At 40.6% G+C, this 16808-nt stretch overlaps 1 protein-coding gene and 1 long non-coding RNA gene across 2 annotated transcripts in view; one reads left to right on the top strand and one right to left on the bottom strand.

Annotated features, from left to right (window-relative positions):
• Nucleotides 1-16808, bottom strand: part of ITGA8 (integrin subunit alpha 8) — a 190294-nt gene that overhangs the window by 66348 nt on the left and 107138 nt on the right. The window contains exons 14-19 of the mRNA XM_086714858.1: nt 11415-11460; nt 9670-9777; nt 3373-3428; nt 2803-2957; nt 1575-1712; nt 1016-1083 (exon numbers count right to left, since the gene is read on the bottom strand). Coding sequence (XP_086570984.1) covers nt 1016-1083; nt 1575-1712; nt 2803-2957; nt 3373-3428; nt 9670-9777; nt 11415-11460 — 571 coding nt within the window. The remainder of the gene's footprint in view (nt 1-1015; nt 1084-1574; nt 1713-2802; nt 2958-3372; nt 3429-9669; nt 9778-11414; nt 11461-16808) is intronic.
• LOC147579500 (uncharacterized) lies at nt 9459-14365 on the top strand. The gene is made up of 2 exons (XR_015254007.1): nt 9459-9892; nt 13899-14365. It is a non-coding gene; the product is annotated as an uncharacterized LOC147579500 (long non-coding RNA).

Raw genomic sequence — 16808 nt, 5'->3', positions numbered from 1 at the left:
GCCAGAATAAGGCAGCCCTGGCGTATCACTCAACACACCCGACAGGAAGACGATGAGCAGTGGGTGAAAAGGCAGAGACGTTTTAGAAACGATCAGGGGGAGGTGTGGATGCCAAGAGAACCATAAGAGGGAAGGAAAGAGGCAGATACAATAAAATCTCAGCCGGTGGAGGATTCCGAGGTATTTTGAGGAATTTTCCTTCTCTCCAAACCTCAAACTGAGCCGATTTTGCCACTTTTAACCCTTAATCAATCACAGCTGTTGTTTCGGACACTGGCTCAATCGTGAAGTTTGGGAAGAACATCCCCTAAAAAGATTGCCAAGCGGATTCCCAAACACTGGCGGCGAGATGGGCCTTGGGTGGGTGTGTGTTGGGGATGAGAAGCCTGAATCTGCTTTTCCCGACGTAGGATGTTGTACATCTGACTCTTGTTTCTTGCCCTCACAAGATGCAGTGTAGTTACCAGTGCTAGACTGATGACTCTCCATTACAGGCAACCGGAAAGACTTTTGATTCTTAATTTGACTTGGGGACACCTTCTGCCTGACTCCCCAGAGTGCCATTAAAATAGTTGTTTCAGCAAAGTAAAAGCGATTACGGTTTGACAACTTTAAGGATGCTTTTGAGCCACGGCCCCCGCACAAGCTGGTTCGGGCTAAGGCGGAAACAGAACCAGCCTGAGTCTCTTGCACGCATGACTCAGGCAAGTACGTACAACTTGAATCACCCCCCAGATGAGTTTACTTTGAACAAAAACATTTTTTTTTCCGCTTTTGCTGAAAGATGAAAACAGCCCAAGCGAAATCTTAGGGTGTGTTCATTTCACACCGGTGACAAAGGACTGACCCAAACCACAGGCTGACCCAAAGTGTTGCCAAGCTCAAGAATTTCACACAGGGTATTTTTTTTTTTTTTTTTGTAGTCGTTGGAAGTGTATACTTTCTCCAGAGAAGCTTTAAATAAACACCTGTATTCCATTAGATAAAACGCACAAGTTTATTTATTTAAACTTACGGTCTAGCTGACAGCTTCAGGTCAGGAATGCACATGTTGTCTTCTCCACAGTCCACCAGGATGTGAGCCTGTGTTGTGCAAACAGGCATCAGGAATAATCTTGGAAAACCTGAATCACATCCTTTTTTCTTGACAACTATGAACGATTCCACAAATTAAACCAAGGCTTTCGTTTCTCTCTGTGTGAATTCTGCCCAGCTAAAAACCCGAAGCAAGGCAGTGATCTAACGGTATAACTTCGTTTACATAATAGCCCGATCCCCATTCATTCGGAAATGTCCATAAAGAAGGTACTCGGGCAGCACTTTGAGGATCAGAGGCTGTATTGATTCCATTACAGCCACATTTTGAACAAATTAAGTCTTGGTTGCACAAGGGGAAGGGCTTCCGAAAACACAGTGATGCAGCGTTTCAGGAAACATGTTAGGAAAATCTCCCAAACGTTACAAGTTTGTGTGCAGGAACGAAAACAAAAGAGGCTGGATTTGGTGTTAAGGTCACAGGAGCGCTGCCCAGGGCCTGACCGGGAATCAACCATCAAAGACTGTCGGGGACCTACCTGCTCGGTGACAGTGTTTTCCTTGTAGTAATTCAATATTGGTTTCACGTCCAGGCCTTCTTTCAAGGTGGATTCATCCAAACTGTAATTCAAACTAATGTTGATTGGAGATAATTTATCTCGGAATTCGGTTTCATCCTAGGGAAAATAATCACAAACGCAAGGAAGGCTCTGTGAAATAGCTACATGATGTTAGTCTGCGAGAAGCAGGCAACTGTGACCTCAGTCAGTGGACGTGAACGAGGAGGTAATTATCACGGCAGCGGGCTTAGGTACACGCTGACTGAGGTGGTATATAGGATTAATTAACACATGCTCGGGAACGAAACCGTTTAGAGTTGTGGCTTCGTTGAAATAGATGCTTCTGGAGGCAGTTTTCAGGTTCTGCAGATCTCAGTGAGTCACACAAATTGGTTAAATTGCAAAGGAAAAAAACATACTCATATACGCAATAAATGTCATGGAAAGTTTCGTGAATTTTTATTTTCATGAGGTTGGCCGCATTTAGGAGTCCTCTTGGGCTCAGGAGAAGAAAACATCTTGATTCTTTTCCTCTCTTATTATCTCTTTCAGCTTGCATGAACTGCAAAACACCTTCAGCACCCTCGGAAAAAACAAACAGAAGCCCTCCAGGGGGAGAGGGTCATACCCCGAAAGGCCCGAAGGGCGGAGACAAAATAAGAAAGAGGATAACCTCACGACTGGTAAAAAAGCTGGGATAATCGTGTTATATATATTTCAGCTCTTTTATTCCACGGTAGGTCTTGGAGTTACTGTAAATATACATTTCTTTAAAAACAGAATTATAAATTACTTTCAATAAAGGCACTGAATGCCTGAACGTTTTCCCAACTTGGCTCTGAAATGCACATCGATAACATCTGGCCAAGCATCCTCACGCAGGAGAAAAATTCAAATAAATTGCGTTTAATGTTTATGGTTTTTTGGGAGGGAGGCAGTGAGAAATAAAAACCACCTGAGTGAGTACTATTATCAGGTTAGTGTGCAGGACAGAAAGAAGCTTTGGGAATTAATAGCCACATGCTATTTCGGTCAGCTGAAGAAAAGCTCAAAAATGGAGCGTGTGGCCCTCAGAAGAAAGTTTCCTCCTATAAAATGAAAATAGATGTGGATCTCTGTGGACCCGAAGGATGGTCCAGTAGAGAAAAAAGGTTGGAATTGGAGTCTGAACGTTAGGAGGCCAGAAGGGTGATTCTGGAACACTCACTCGGAGGTAAACGACAAAGTCCTGGCATTGGAGGGATTTCTGCCGCTTGATGGTGAGAGGGAAAATGAAATGTGACTGATTGTTGTCAAGGAAAAGCGTGCGTTTGACGGCTCCTTTTTGTTTCAGAGTATCCAAGTATACCTCGGCGGTCAGGCCTAAGGGACAGAAATAGAGCAAATATAATCAGGAAAGGCAAAGTATTCAGTGAATGCAGTGCTCGAATGAATTTCTATTTCCACTTGCTTATTCAGAAAACATTGTTTTCATAGTTGGGATCAAAAACAAATACACGAGCTGCAAAAGTTTTATAAAATACTCCCCAAGCTATGAAACTTGTTTTGTAATGGTTTGACACAGTCACTTCCCCCTCCCCCATGATGATATCTGTTTTTATAGATAATATTAACACCAATTATTCAAGGAATATTTACAGAGAGGTTTCCATATATACAGTAGAAATCTTAATATTAGAAACGGGCTCACTCAAAGTTTTATAGGGTCTGCAGAGGAACGTTCATTGTTAACTTTTCTCAGTGTAGCATAGGAGTGTAAAAATGAAAACATGCTCACCTATTGTATTTGAAATGCTCTGGCCCGCTACTGAAGCACATACTTTTAAAGAAAAGCTACGGAAAATAATAGTCAATAATGTATTGGTTAATAACATTTTGAATCTGAAACAGAAATCTTACTTCACCCCACCCCAGGTCAAATGAATACATCATTTTTCCTTTATACTTCTCAGTATACACACACACAACTAACTAAATATACATATATTTGTAAAAAAATACATACATACATATACACATATATACATACATATATATACATATATATGCATACATATACATACATACATACATACACACACACACACACACATATATATATATATATATATATATATATATATATATATATATATCACCAGTTGACCATAATACAATTAAGACAACTGGCTTTGCACAATGTGCTCACATCCCTCCTGAACAATGGTAAGCCCTAACAGCCAGCATTCGAAATGGGGCTTTTTCACATTTCTAAGAAAGTAAAAATAGAAGAGACTACTTAACAATGATTTAAGGACACTCTTGATGTTTTCATTAATAAAATACTGTAGTATAATTTGAATATTTCTACAGCATCCAAAAGCTGTAAATAATCCCCAATCATACTTTAATTATGTGTCAGCTTCCTGTGTCAAATATAATGAAAATGTGTCACATCTGGGACTCATCTATCTACCGTGACCTCAGTCAATGTCTCCCTTCAGGGTAAATAATTTGCCACATGCCATTACCAATAGTTTCCTGAGATGTCTCTGCTATTACAAGTGTTTGTACCCCTTCCCCAGAGAAATCACAAATCACAAATTCCAGCCCACTTCGACTTTAATTAGAATTATTTAAGAAAGATGAGTAGTTAACCATATCTTTAAATTCTGCAGCAGGTATGGCTTTCAGAACTGAAATATTTTCTGTGTCCAATTTTTTTTTGGGAAGTACTTGGCTGTGTGTTAAAATCATAGACAAAGTTCATTAACTTTTACAAGATAAATTCCTATTTATAATGAGATTGTCAACTTAGCTACGTTAAAGTAATTTTATAGATAGGATTTTGTTTGACATGAAGATTTCAAAAGCAATGGAGTTTTTGAAAAAGTAATAAATGAAACTATGAATGTGAACATGATTGTCTCTTTGCGAGGAGGTATTTGATCGACAAATGATGTTAGCAGCTGAGTTATGAATTGTATCAGTTACCTGTCAGTGTTATTCTTAACTCCCCCTTTCTGTTACCTTCAAATCATTAACTGGATGACTGTAACTTTCTTTTTTTAATTTTTTTAAACGTTTTATTCATTTTTGAGAGAGAGAGACAGAGCATGAACGGGGGAGGGTCAGAGAGAGAGGGAGACACAGAATCTGAAACAGGCTCCAGGCTCTGAGCTGTCAGCACAGAGCCCAACGCGGGGCTCGAACTCACGGACCGTGAGATCATGACCTGAGCCGAGGTCGGCCCCTTAACCGACTGAGCCACCCAGGCGCCCCTGTAACTATCTTTATACAGGTTTAAAATAACTGCTACAACTGATCGAGTTATTGTTAGTTTAGTAGCACCTCAACCTAAATGTGCTAGTTTGTAGATGCCTTTCACAGAAAAGTTACCAAATCAAAACGTTCCAAGCCCCCTGGTTCTGATCTAAAAGGAAAACCTCAAAATTTTATAGTAGTGGACAAAAATATTCATTCTTTTAAAGAAAATTTTTATTATCGGGCACCCGGCTGGCTTAGTCCCTAGAGCATGAGACGCTTGATCTCAGGTCCTGAGTTCAAGCCCAACACTGGGTGTGGAGCTTACTTTAAAAAATTTTAAAAAGACCTAGTTTTATCAGGTGTCAGAAAATGTCATCCAGTTATGATAAATAAAACATTTAGAAAATTTTTATTACTGAAATATAGTAATATTTCAGTAATACAGTAACAGTAATATCACATACAGTGTTCTGTTTGTTTCAGGTGAACAACCCAGTGATTCAACAGCTCTATACATTACTCAGTGGTCACTGTGATAAGTGTAGTTACCATCTGCCACCAAACTTGCAACAAAATGATTGACTCTGTTCCCTCTGCTGTCCTTTTCATCGCTGTGACTTACTTATTTTGTTAACTAGAAGTCTGTACCTCTTACTCTTCCTCTTCATCTATTTTGCCTATCTCTCCATCCCTCCCTCCTCTCTGCCGACCACTTGTTTGTCCTCCGTATGAATCTGTTTCTGGGTTTTTTTGTTTGTTTGTTTATGCATTTGCTTTGTTTTTTAGGTTCCCCGTATGACTGAAATCATATGTTATTTGTGTTTCTCTGTCTGACTTATTTCACTCTAGGTCCATCCATGTTGTTGCAAATGGCAGAATCTCATTCTTTTACGGCTGAGTAATTTCCACCGTGTATCTGTACCCCATCTTCCTTATCCATTCATCTATGGACACTTGGGTAGCTTGGCTATTGTAAATAGTGCTGCAATAAACATAGAAATCCATATATCATTTCGATTTAGTGTTTTTGTTGAAGCATTCACTCTGAATTTAGCAAACTATATATTGTACGTAAACATACACATATATTCGCTATGTGTTTTATCTGCCAAAACATTTGGTCCACTCACGGTCTACACCTAATTATAAAGTACTCTGGCATTTTCAGGGAAAGCTGTGACCTATAATTAATTAGAGTTAAAACTGCAAACTTGAATTTATGGTCACATTCAATATGGTACATTAGTCTGAATAGGTCTGATTGGAGCAAAGACAACAAATCAACCCAGATCCCTCATCACATAAGTTCTAAAGGAAACTGACGTCTGTAGTGCTTCTAATATATAAGAAAGCAGGACAATACGTTATAAATCCTCTGACACCAGCCCCAACCCGATGTACAGTTAGAATAATGATGCTGTGGTATAATGGTGAGCGTAGCCATGCTTGATGGAAAAAGAATGAGGCGGATGTGAAACAGGATTTAAAAGTACAAAGCAGTTCAGTTTTCAGCCTACGCAATTTAATTCGATTTCAGTGACAGCAAATATCAGATTTTGCATAAAGGTAGGCATACTGGAAAAGGTTTTCTCAGATTTGAAAAGTGGATAGGGATGATCTTTTACATTTATCAAATGAAATATCTTACTAAATGCTTTTTATTTTTCTAATTGATTAGTAACACTATTAATATTTGTTGTGCCATTTTTTTTTCTAATTTAGAAATACCAGTAGCAGATCGTTTATAAAAGGACACAGCTGTTTGAAAGACAAAGAAATTTACATTGGCAGACATGAAGAACTATTTCCCAGTCCGGGTTCACTCAAATAGTTTTCAGATGTAGAATACAAAGTTCGATCACATACAGACAAAACGACAAGAAAGCACATCAACAAATGCCTGTCAATTATTTTGGAAATACTGACCAAAATTCCTAAAATAAACTTACAAAGTGTCAGAGAAACACATTCTAGACTGAGCCAGCTGTTAACTTGCATCTTCTAGTACTCTGAGGCACCATTAATTCCAAATTTTTGCATGTGAAAATGAAATGTTTTTCAGAGAATGCATGCAATATGATGAAATAAATAATTATAAAGACATATACTATGCGTTTTCCCACATAACAAATTGCATTTTACCTTAATATGATGTAGTGCAATAAGGAAAATGGCTCATGAAAAGAAATATGTTCTTTTACATAATAAATAATATATATAAGCATATATATATAATAAATATAATAAAGTAATACCCTTTCCATAAAACCAAACAGACCCCATCTCTGTTAAAAATACTTACATTTTATTTATTTGTTTATTTTTAAGTTTATTTCTTGATTTTGAGAGAGAGAGAGAGAGAGAGAGAGAGAGAGTGAGAGGGCACACGCCAGCATGAACAGGGTAAAGGAAGAGGGGAAAAGAAAGAATCCCAAGCAGGCACCACGTGGAACCTGATGCAGGGGCTCAAACCTACGAACGCTGAGATCATGACCTGAGCCAGGAAACCAAGAGTTGGACTGACTGAGCCACCCACACGTCTCTTATTTAAAAACAAAACAAAACAAAACAAAACACCTAAAAATCCTTTAAAAAAAATGATGTAGTTCAAAACAACACTTTATATCAAAGTGTGCCACACGCAGATACTTCAGAGAATCCAGCCTAGGGTCCATTGAGCCATGAACCGGGGAACACCAGACTCTTTGGGGAACTGAAGACTTAACACTCTTGCCCAAGTAGCTCCCACAGAACATTTCAGTTAATCACGCCAGGGTAAGGATAGATGCTGACTCTTTCACATATTTTCTCAGATCAGGTTTTCATTATAATATTTTATGGTTTTAAACCCTTTGAAAATGTGCTCAGGGCACTTCCCCGCTCTGTCCAAAAACTGGCAAAGGAGAGGGCATGCCTCGCAGAGTCCTTTGCCCAGCAAAGGACATTCTTCAAAGACTTGTTAAAGGTCCCCCTCACTCCCCACCCTCCACCCACGATGGTTTTGACTCTGGTATGAACTCCTGTCAAAAGGCCATCAACAACATGCTGAAACTGGCTGGAAAGAAGTTCTCTGAGTCAACACTGGTTTGTTGTGCCTCTAACAATTCTCAGGAACTGAACATACTGTCTGAGTTCGACCACACCTTCTGGAAAATGAGGGCAAATCTCAAACACTCCCAAGTATTTGTTGATTTTTCAGAGGCTATGCCCTGTTGGCATTACCCAATGAAGACAGACCTCTGACCCTTGAGGACCTACATACTGAGAAACAAAGTGACATGTTCCTAAGCCGTGTTACAACTGAATTCCATTTGTACTTCCTTCAGATGCCCGGCAAGATTGAGAAGGAACACTTCCAGAAGCCACGTAAGTTGTGTTCTCCTATGGCCCACCAAAGGAACCGTAATTTTACTGCTATTCCTGATAATGCGATCACAGCCACAACCACAGAGTTTAGAGCAGGAAAATCACTATTTTTATAACGTTTACCTCCTGTCAAATTGCGCGCGCTAAATCACGAAACTGACATGTGTTTTCAGCCCAGGAAACTGAGTAGTTTCACTAAAGCCTGACTAAAAGAGAGAGACATATATGTCTGGAAAGGGGTCTCCATAAGCATACACAAATGTGAGAGTCAAGGTATTTTCTCCTATTTGCAGTGCGGTTAATATTTATTTCAGCATGCAAAGAATCCAAAAGAGATCACCAGGATTTGTTACACTGGGAATTTTCCCAAATGTTTTTATGTTTCTCCTTTCACCTGGAGCCTGTAGACTGGGGAAGTCGCCTTCAGGTGATAGGTTAACAACAAAAGATCAGCATTATGTCATAGATCCTTCTCTTTTTTTCTCTATCTGTATTTATTTCTATCCCTATATGTTGAAAAACATGAGTTCGCATTCAGGCCTCCCATTCCAGCTTAGCACCACAAGAAATATTCTAAATTCCCTCCTTTCTGTGTTTGTACCTTTCTTCTCCCATGCTGAGAAATATTGCCTCCATTCTCCTCATCATACTTACTTACATCTCCAATCTCTCTGAATATCGTTATCTTAAAAAAACATTTCTTGAGCATCAGTGCCACACAATGTTACATTAGTTTCAGGTACAGGATTTCGTGATTTGACAAGTTTATACGTTACGCTCACCAGGGTAGAGCTACCATGTGTCCCATTACACGGCTCTCACGGTCAATATCATTGACTGCGTTCCTTACGCTATGCTTGCATTCCTGTGACTTACTCGTTCCGTAACCGGGGGCTTGTATTGCCATCTCCCTTTCACCCCTTTTGTCCAACACCCCCACCCCCTTCCCCTCTGGCGACCATCGGGTCGTTCTCTGGATTTATAGTTCTGATTCTGCTTTTTGTTTCCTTGTTCATTTCTTGTAAAGATTCCATTTACGAGTGGAATCATGTGCTATTTGTCTTTCTCAGCCTGACTTAATTACCCTCTAGGCCCATTCATATCGTCTCCAATGGCAAGATCTCATCCTTTTTTACAGTTGTGTAATAATCTATTGTGTATATATATATATATATATATCCGTATATTGTAATATATTGTAATTTTGTACATGTAGCAATATATCACATATGTGTATACAGTAGAAATGTGTATGTATGTATACACATCACATTTTCTTCGTCCATTCAGAAAGACTAACTCTTTGCCACTCAGATTGGGTGCGCAGACCCACGGCATCAACATCTGACTGGAGCTTTTCAGAAATGCAAAGTCTCAGGCCGCACCCCAGGAGTTGCATTTCCCGAGATGCCCGGGTGATTTGAATCCACAGCAGAGTTTGAGAAGCGGCGGACTAACTCACCAGGCCACAGGTGACACAGACTCCGGAATCTGGCATGTTTTATTTTCCAGATTGATAATCATCGGGTGCAGCAAAAGCTGGGCATCCACAGTCACGACTGGCCTTGCTCTGCAGGGAGAAAACAAGAGGTTTCCATGAGCCACATGAGCAACACTGCACTTCTAGGGACCACTGCCAACGTTCCCAGCCTTCAGGCCAAGAATTTGCCTCACTGCATGAACAGGTGGGCTCCAGACTTAACTAATTACCTTAAAACACATGTCGTCGCTCATGACTCCAAATGAAGGATGCTATGGGCCCCATCAAGCAAAACTGTGTTCACAGACTCGCTTTGTTTATGTAGGGGGCTCAGGGTATTTGGTGCTATCGCCATGCACTGCCTCTCTGGAATCTGCTCTATTCCTATCGGAGCCAATGAGTCATTCTGCATTCACTCGTGCCTGTAAGTACTTGAGTTTTGCAAATTCTCTCATCTTACGGGCTGATGGTGTTTTATTTTGATTGATAATGTTCTATGCAAGCTGTGCAGATTTAGCTAAACTCATAAGGGTGGGTTGACAAGATCATTCTGGACTTCACGCAGAGCAGTGGCTGTCGATCCTGACTGCACAATATAAGCATTCCAGGAGTTTCCAAACAGGTAATATGTCCAGGCCCCACCACAGATGAAGCGCATCAACTCCTCAGGGGGTCAGGGCCAGTCACGGGAATGTTAAACAAACTCTCCAGGTGGTTCCAATGCTTGGCCAAATTTGAGGAGAGGGAGGAATGTAGAGCAAATGGAGTTCCACCCACCCAGGTGAGGCTAACCAGAGACGCAAGTAACTCATTAGGGGAGGGGACAGGGCAAGTTTCGAACCTGGGCTCCGAGATTCGAGAGCTAAGAGCCAAGTCCCCAGATGACAACAAGAAATGATGTCGCACTGGTTAAGTTTTCCTTTGACAGGAGGGAGGGCCGTGCCTTGGGACAGTGTGTGTTCATGATTATCACAATGGGCCCCACCGGGAGTTTACCCTACACTCCTTACCTCTACTTTGTTACATAATTTTGTTTTTAATATTGTGTTAGCTCCAGGCCTTGAAAAAGCAAGATAGTAAGACCGAGTAAGACATGCCTGGAGTTAGACAACCACTGGGGCAAATACCTATGAGGAAAAACAGGGAGGGAGGGAGAAGCCTGGCGGCCAGGCGTCAGCCTGCGAGGCAGGTAAATAGTAATCTTTCCTCACAGGTAGCCCTCCTCTATAAGCACCTTTCAATTCGTTTTCAAAGCAAAGAGAAAAATTCAAACATAGCGTATCGTTTTAGAAGTTCTCCTAGGATTCATATCTTAATTTAACATTACGTGAGTAGGGGCTGGAAGTCTGGTCATAAGGTATGAGAATAAAAAGACAGAGAGATGAGGGGCGCCCGGTGGCTCAGTCAGTTGAGCGTCTGACTTGGGCTCAGGTCATGATTTAAGGGTTCGTGAGTTCGAGCCCCGCGTCAGGCTCTGTGCTGACAGTTCAGAGCCTGGAACCTGCTTCAGATTCTGTGTCTCCTTCTCTCTGCTCCTCCCATGCTCTCTCTCTCTTTCTCTCAAAAATAAACAAAAAAAGACAGATGAAGGAAAGCAATTGAGAGCAAAAATTCCTCCAGACTTTAAAAAGAGCATCTACATGTTCTCCAAAATAAATAGTTGGGATGTACTCTCTAAGGCAAAAAGAAACAATGGAAAGAACACTTGCATACTGCAAAGCACGTACCTGTAAACAGCTACTTTTCCTGTTCCGAAGGCACCCACAATCAAATCTAAAAAAAGACAAAAACTCAAAACACATGCACACACTTGACAGAAACAATCTCAGGTCATAACCATAAAGAGCATATTTAGCACCCCAAAATGCTGATGGTAGAGAGTGAAGCTCATCAAATGAGAGCGGCAAACTGCACCGTCCTGAAGACATTCTGGAAAGGATGCTGGAACATCACTGTAACCCAGGAGGACACACAGACCAGTACCCTTCTGGACTTAGGAAGGCCAACTTCCTCGAAGTGCTTTAGAAATCCATCATAACACCCTTTCTCCCATCCTCTGGACTTAAGACCTACGTGTGAAGGAAAGCAAAAGGGGAAAAAGCTGGTGCTTAGTGCCTGTATGTACCAGGCTTGTGACACACATTGTTTTCCCATTCCTTCCAGCACCTGTGAGGCAGGTACTATAACCCATGAAGCGATACGTGTTGACTGTCAGGTTGACACAACCATTCGCTCTTTAGGAACAGAGTGGATGGTGAGTATCCTCTTGGCAAAGCGATTAGTAGTTTGTGAAGTAACCGATGTGTCATTATCACGATCTTAAATGACAATAACGTTGGTAATAATAAATAGCACGTGCTGAACACTTCCTCTAGGCCAGGAATTCTTCTGAAGGGTTGACCTTAATGATTCCTTGCGAAAAGTTAGGAAGTCTCTATAATTATCAGCACGGTTTTGCAGGTGAGTAAATTGAGGCTTAAGAAGGCGAAACTATGGGGGCACCTGGGTGGCTCAGTCGGTTAAGCGTCCGACTTCGGCTCAGGTCATGATCTCGCAGTTCGTGAGTTCGAGCCCCGCGTCGGGCTCTGGGCTGATGGCTCGGAGCCTGGAGCCTGCTTCCGGTTCTGTGTCTCCCTCTCTCTCTGCCCCTCCCCTGTTCATGCTCTGTCTCTCTCTGTCTCAAAAATAAATAAATGTTAAAAAAAATTTTTAAAAAAAAGGTGAAACTATGAATTCACTGGGGCTGGTCTACGGCCGTGCTGAGTAATAGAACAAGCTTAGGTGGTCTGAGGGGTAATGTTCACACTGATCCCAGTGATTGGCTAATACACAGGTAAAGCAGTGTGCGCTTCTAAGTCTAATGTATCATGGTTATCCTTAGTAGATGGCAACCAAACAAAAATAAAAATGACAGTGGCTGAATCTGAGGAGCAAAATTTTGATGCAGATGTGAGCAAACTGGACCTGGTAGAAATAATCGCCACAGAAGGAAACTTGCAATAGTTGAGACTATAAGTGGTTAATCCTAGCAGAACAGAAATGAAAACACACACACACACACACACACACACACACACACACACACACACACACACACACAAGGAGGGGAACGTATCTGGCCGGTCCATATGGAAAACCGATCATGGAATTAAATGGGTTTAACGGACTTTGCAGGAAAATGATTTGTAGACACTCACCTTTCCTGGATGTAGGAGCAACATGGGGCTGTGAACAGGGATGATTCCCCTTGGAGGACGGAAGTGCCCTGGCCTGAGCCCTCAGCTAATGACGGATGGATGCCGATGATAACTGGGGACGCCCACTTCCTCACCCCTCCAGTGGGATAACTCTGAGGCATCTTCTGCCCCGTCTCCCACATGTCCCCAGCTCCTGCTGTCCACCAAATCAACCTGCTAAGCATCTTTATGGTGTTCTCCCTTCCCAGGGCCCTCTTCCCTCCTGCCTTAGCAACGTTTCTTGGAACCACTTCTCACATAAACTGCTTGCTTTCCAATCCTTGTCTTAAAGGTCAGTGCTGGAAGAACCCAACCTAAGACAACAATAATTCTTGTGAAAAATGTTGGTTTTAAAAAAAAAAAAAAAAGAAAGAAAGAAATGGACTCCGACATCTTCAAGGTTAAAACCACAGTCAAAATGCCTCGTGTTTTATAGCCACAGAATCCGATTCAGATAATAGGCTCGAGACTCCAAAACCTCCGCATCTAAAAAAGTGTGCATGCTAATGTTCAGAAAGGTGAATGAAGGTCGTTTTAAAGGATTCTGTATTTGTGAGATTAAAAGACACAGATTAAAAGAAAAAAGACAATTTGGGGGCGCCTGGGTGGCTCAGTCGGGTAGGTGTCCGACTTCGGCTCAGGTCATGATCTTTCAGTTCATGAGTTCGAGCCCTGTGTCGGGCTCTGTGCTGACAGCTCACAGCCTGGAGCCTGCTTCAGATTCGGTGTCCCCCTCTCTCTGCTCCTCCCTCGCTCTCTCAAAAATAAATAGACATTAGAAAAAAAAATTTTTAAAGGAAAAAAGACCATTTGACAACTGTGGCTCATGGAATAAAATAGCCTTTTCCAAGGATCCAAGTCTTTGAAAGCCAGAAACCAAAGTTTGAGTCTACCAATTTTAAAAATTTTATCAGAATTTCAACTTTTTCAAGTATTTTCACATATATTTTTTTCTGTTCCCTTCTTCTTTTCTAGCATATCCGTGCATTTCTGCTATGTCAGAGGAAAAAGAGTTACTGATTTGAAAATACAGACTCCAGTATTCAGAAAAGTGTGGGCCACACGGTCCTCAGGGTGATCCCTATTTGTTGAAATGACACCAGATGAGAGTCCTATGAAAAATGACTCAAGAGGAATTGTGTGCTTTGTGTTTGGCTCCAAATAAGGTTAAATATTAATATGCCAAGATTAGACATTTTATAAAAGATGGGTTTTAAGAACGGACTGCCCAGAAATGGCAAAGAAAATAAGACTAGAAGCTCTTCCAAGGCAAGAATCTTTCTTCAGGCTTGCACATGACAAGTACTTCATGGGATGGTACAGGTTGAAATAAATGAAGATAGAAATGATGTTGGGATGCACAGCACCAGGTACAGGGCCAGATTGGGAACGGGGGCTTTATAAATGCTTGAACTAGGAGAATAAGTAATAATGAGATAATATAGTAAAGATAAGAGAGATGAAGAAGTGCAACAGACTAGCTAATGGAAAACAACGGTTAAGTTCTGCTAGCGTTTTGTATAGGTGCGCATGCACACGCACACACACAGAAGCCCCAGCCAGATTCTAGAAAATTCCAGAAAGTGGTACAGAAGCTGCATCATGACTAGATCATCATTGTAGACAAGAAGGTGAGAAACACCGTCCTGACAGTAATGAACAAGAGGCCTTTTCCTTTAGGAACTTTGATTCATTCCTGTGCCTCAGGGTGGGAATTTTACTACTCTGGAAAAATAAAGTAATTGGCAAAATAGGCCACAATTTTCTTCAGGAGAATGTGGCCACAGTTATTCAGAGACCAAGAAAGCAGTTATCTACCAGGAAAGTATGTTTGCCTTTGGAGACACCATCTTGGTATTGTGCCTGCTGGAAAAGGCTGGAAACATTTAGGCTCTGGACCTTAAAATTCTAGGATCTCTGTAGGGGGAAGACCTGATCTTCCAATTTTTTTCCGAACCAATTTGTCCTTTCAAAATATGGGATTTGTTTTAAAAAGTACTATGCAGTTTCCACATATGTGTATATGTATATATACACACACATGCCCTTATTATCCTTATATATACATACATATATTGATGTTTGTGTATATATGTACACACGTATGTATGTATATACACACATATATGTCCATACAGATATACATGTGGGTGTATATTTTATATATATATATATATATATATATATATATATATATATATATATATGCATATATATGTGAACACATAATTTTTTTTAACCTTGTGTAATCCCATCATGCTTAGGAATTTAAAGGATAATTGGAAGAAAAAGTAATTTGAGTACTGACACTTGGATTCATAACTTCCTCCCTTTGAGATAACAGGTCTTATACTAATATCTGATGTATATTCTCCTTTCTTCTAGAAACTTCTTAGAGGCAGATTCTGAAAACAAATTAAAAATTTTGCCTTTCTTTATATAGAGACACAGCCATTTTTTTTTTCTTGAAGAAACAGCTGGCAACTAAAATTGGTTCTTTCCCCTTAATCCAAAATGCTGGAGTCCTTTGTTATCACCTCACATTGCCTGAGAAACATAGTTTATTTTCCTTTTGGCTTTTGATGAATCAGCTGAGTACTTTTAAGGATACAAGAAGGGGGACATTAGCATGAATGCAGGATCAGTTGGCAAGAAAAAATAACCCTAAAAATGTGAGGTCGTAGGAGATGTATTACACCTCCGGTTTGTATTTTATTTCTCCGCAATTATGATTATTAAATGAGGACGAAGAAAAGAGCCAAACTTCTAAAGTGGTACTTGGAAGGAAATTTTAGAGGTGGAAGACGTTCTACGTGAAAACATCAGCTTGGTTTTGAGTATGGATGTAGGTGGGCAGGAGGGAGTGGAAACTTCCTAGGGGGAACAGAGGGGAGTCGGTGGGAGGGCAGACAGCAGGAAGAGGAGTGACCCTGCTGTGTTAAAGGATCACCCAGAATCCTTTAGTAGAAGTCCTCTTGGCCATCCAAGTGCCACCATTTCACAAGATGTGAGCCTCTTACCAGCCACCTTCTCACTTTTCCTTCCCACACTCATCTTGTTGAAGAATGTACCAATGCTTACAAAAATGCCATCAAACCACTCTTTTTATGTTTTGGAATTAAGAAGCATTTACTATTTTAGAATAATTCTGCACAATGAGAATTGCCATAAAGAGCTTCCAAGCAAACTTTCTCTCCATCTGTCTCAAAATAAATAAATTCACTTAAAAAAAAAAGGAGGGGGGGAGCCTGGGTGGCTCAGTCAGTTAAGTGTCGGACTCTTGGTATCAGCTCAGGTCATGATCTCACACTTTTTGGGTTCAAGCCCCGTGTCCAGCTCTGTGCCCACAGTGCAGAGCCTGCTTGGGATTCTCTCTCTCTCCCTCTCTCTGCCCCTCCCCTACTCTTTCTCTCTCGTCCCCGCCCCCCAAAATTAATAAACAAACTTAAAAAATGATAACTTCCAGACAATTGAGAAATATGGGAACATACAACCAATAGTTGTATAAAAAGATTACAATTACTCAAGAGAGAAGGCTTCCTCAAATGTGACCAAAACAATGTGGGAATCACAAAGGAATTTGAAAGTGTAAATTCTTTTGCAAAAAAAATGGAAGCAGGGTCAAAAGAAACAGGAGAAGATGTTTACAATGTATATGCTTGATCAAATGTGAGTATTTTTCAATGCTTACAAGAATGTCTGGCATGGAGTGAAAAATACATAGTAATTATTAACCCCAATTCATACTACACCCATAGAAATTAATAATAAAGCTATAAATATTCTAGTAAAAAGACAGTAAAGAGGCAATGCACATAAAGATAAACAGCTATAACCAACAAATCTATAAAAAGATGTTCAGCCTCATTCGTCAGCAAAGGCATC

The sequence above is a fragment of the Puma concolor genome, chromosome B4 (assembly GCF_028749965.1).
Source record: "Puma concolor isolate L17-30 chromosome B4, mPumCon1.1.hap2, whole genome shotgun sequence".
NCBI lineage: Eukaryota > Metazoa > Chordata > Mammalia > Carnivora > Felidae > Puma > Puma concolor.
Note: the sequence above shows the minus strand (reverse complement) of the source record. Positions and strands in the feature narration are given on the sequence as shown.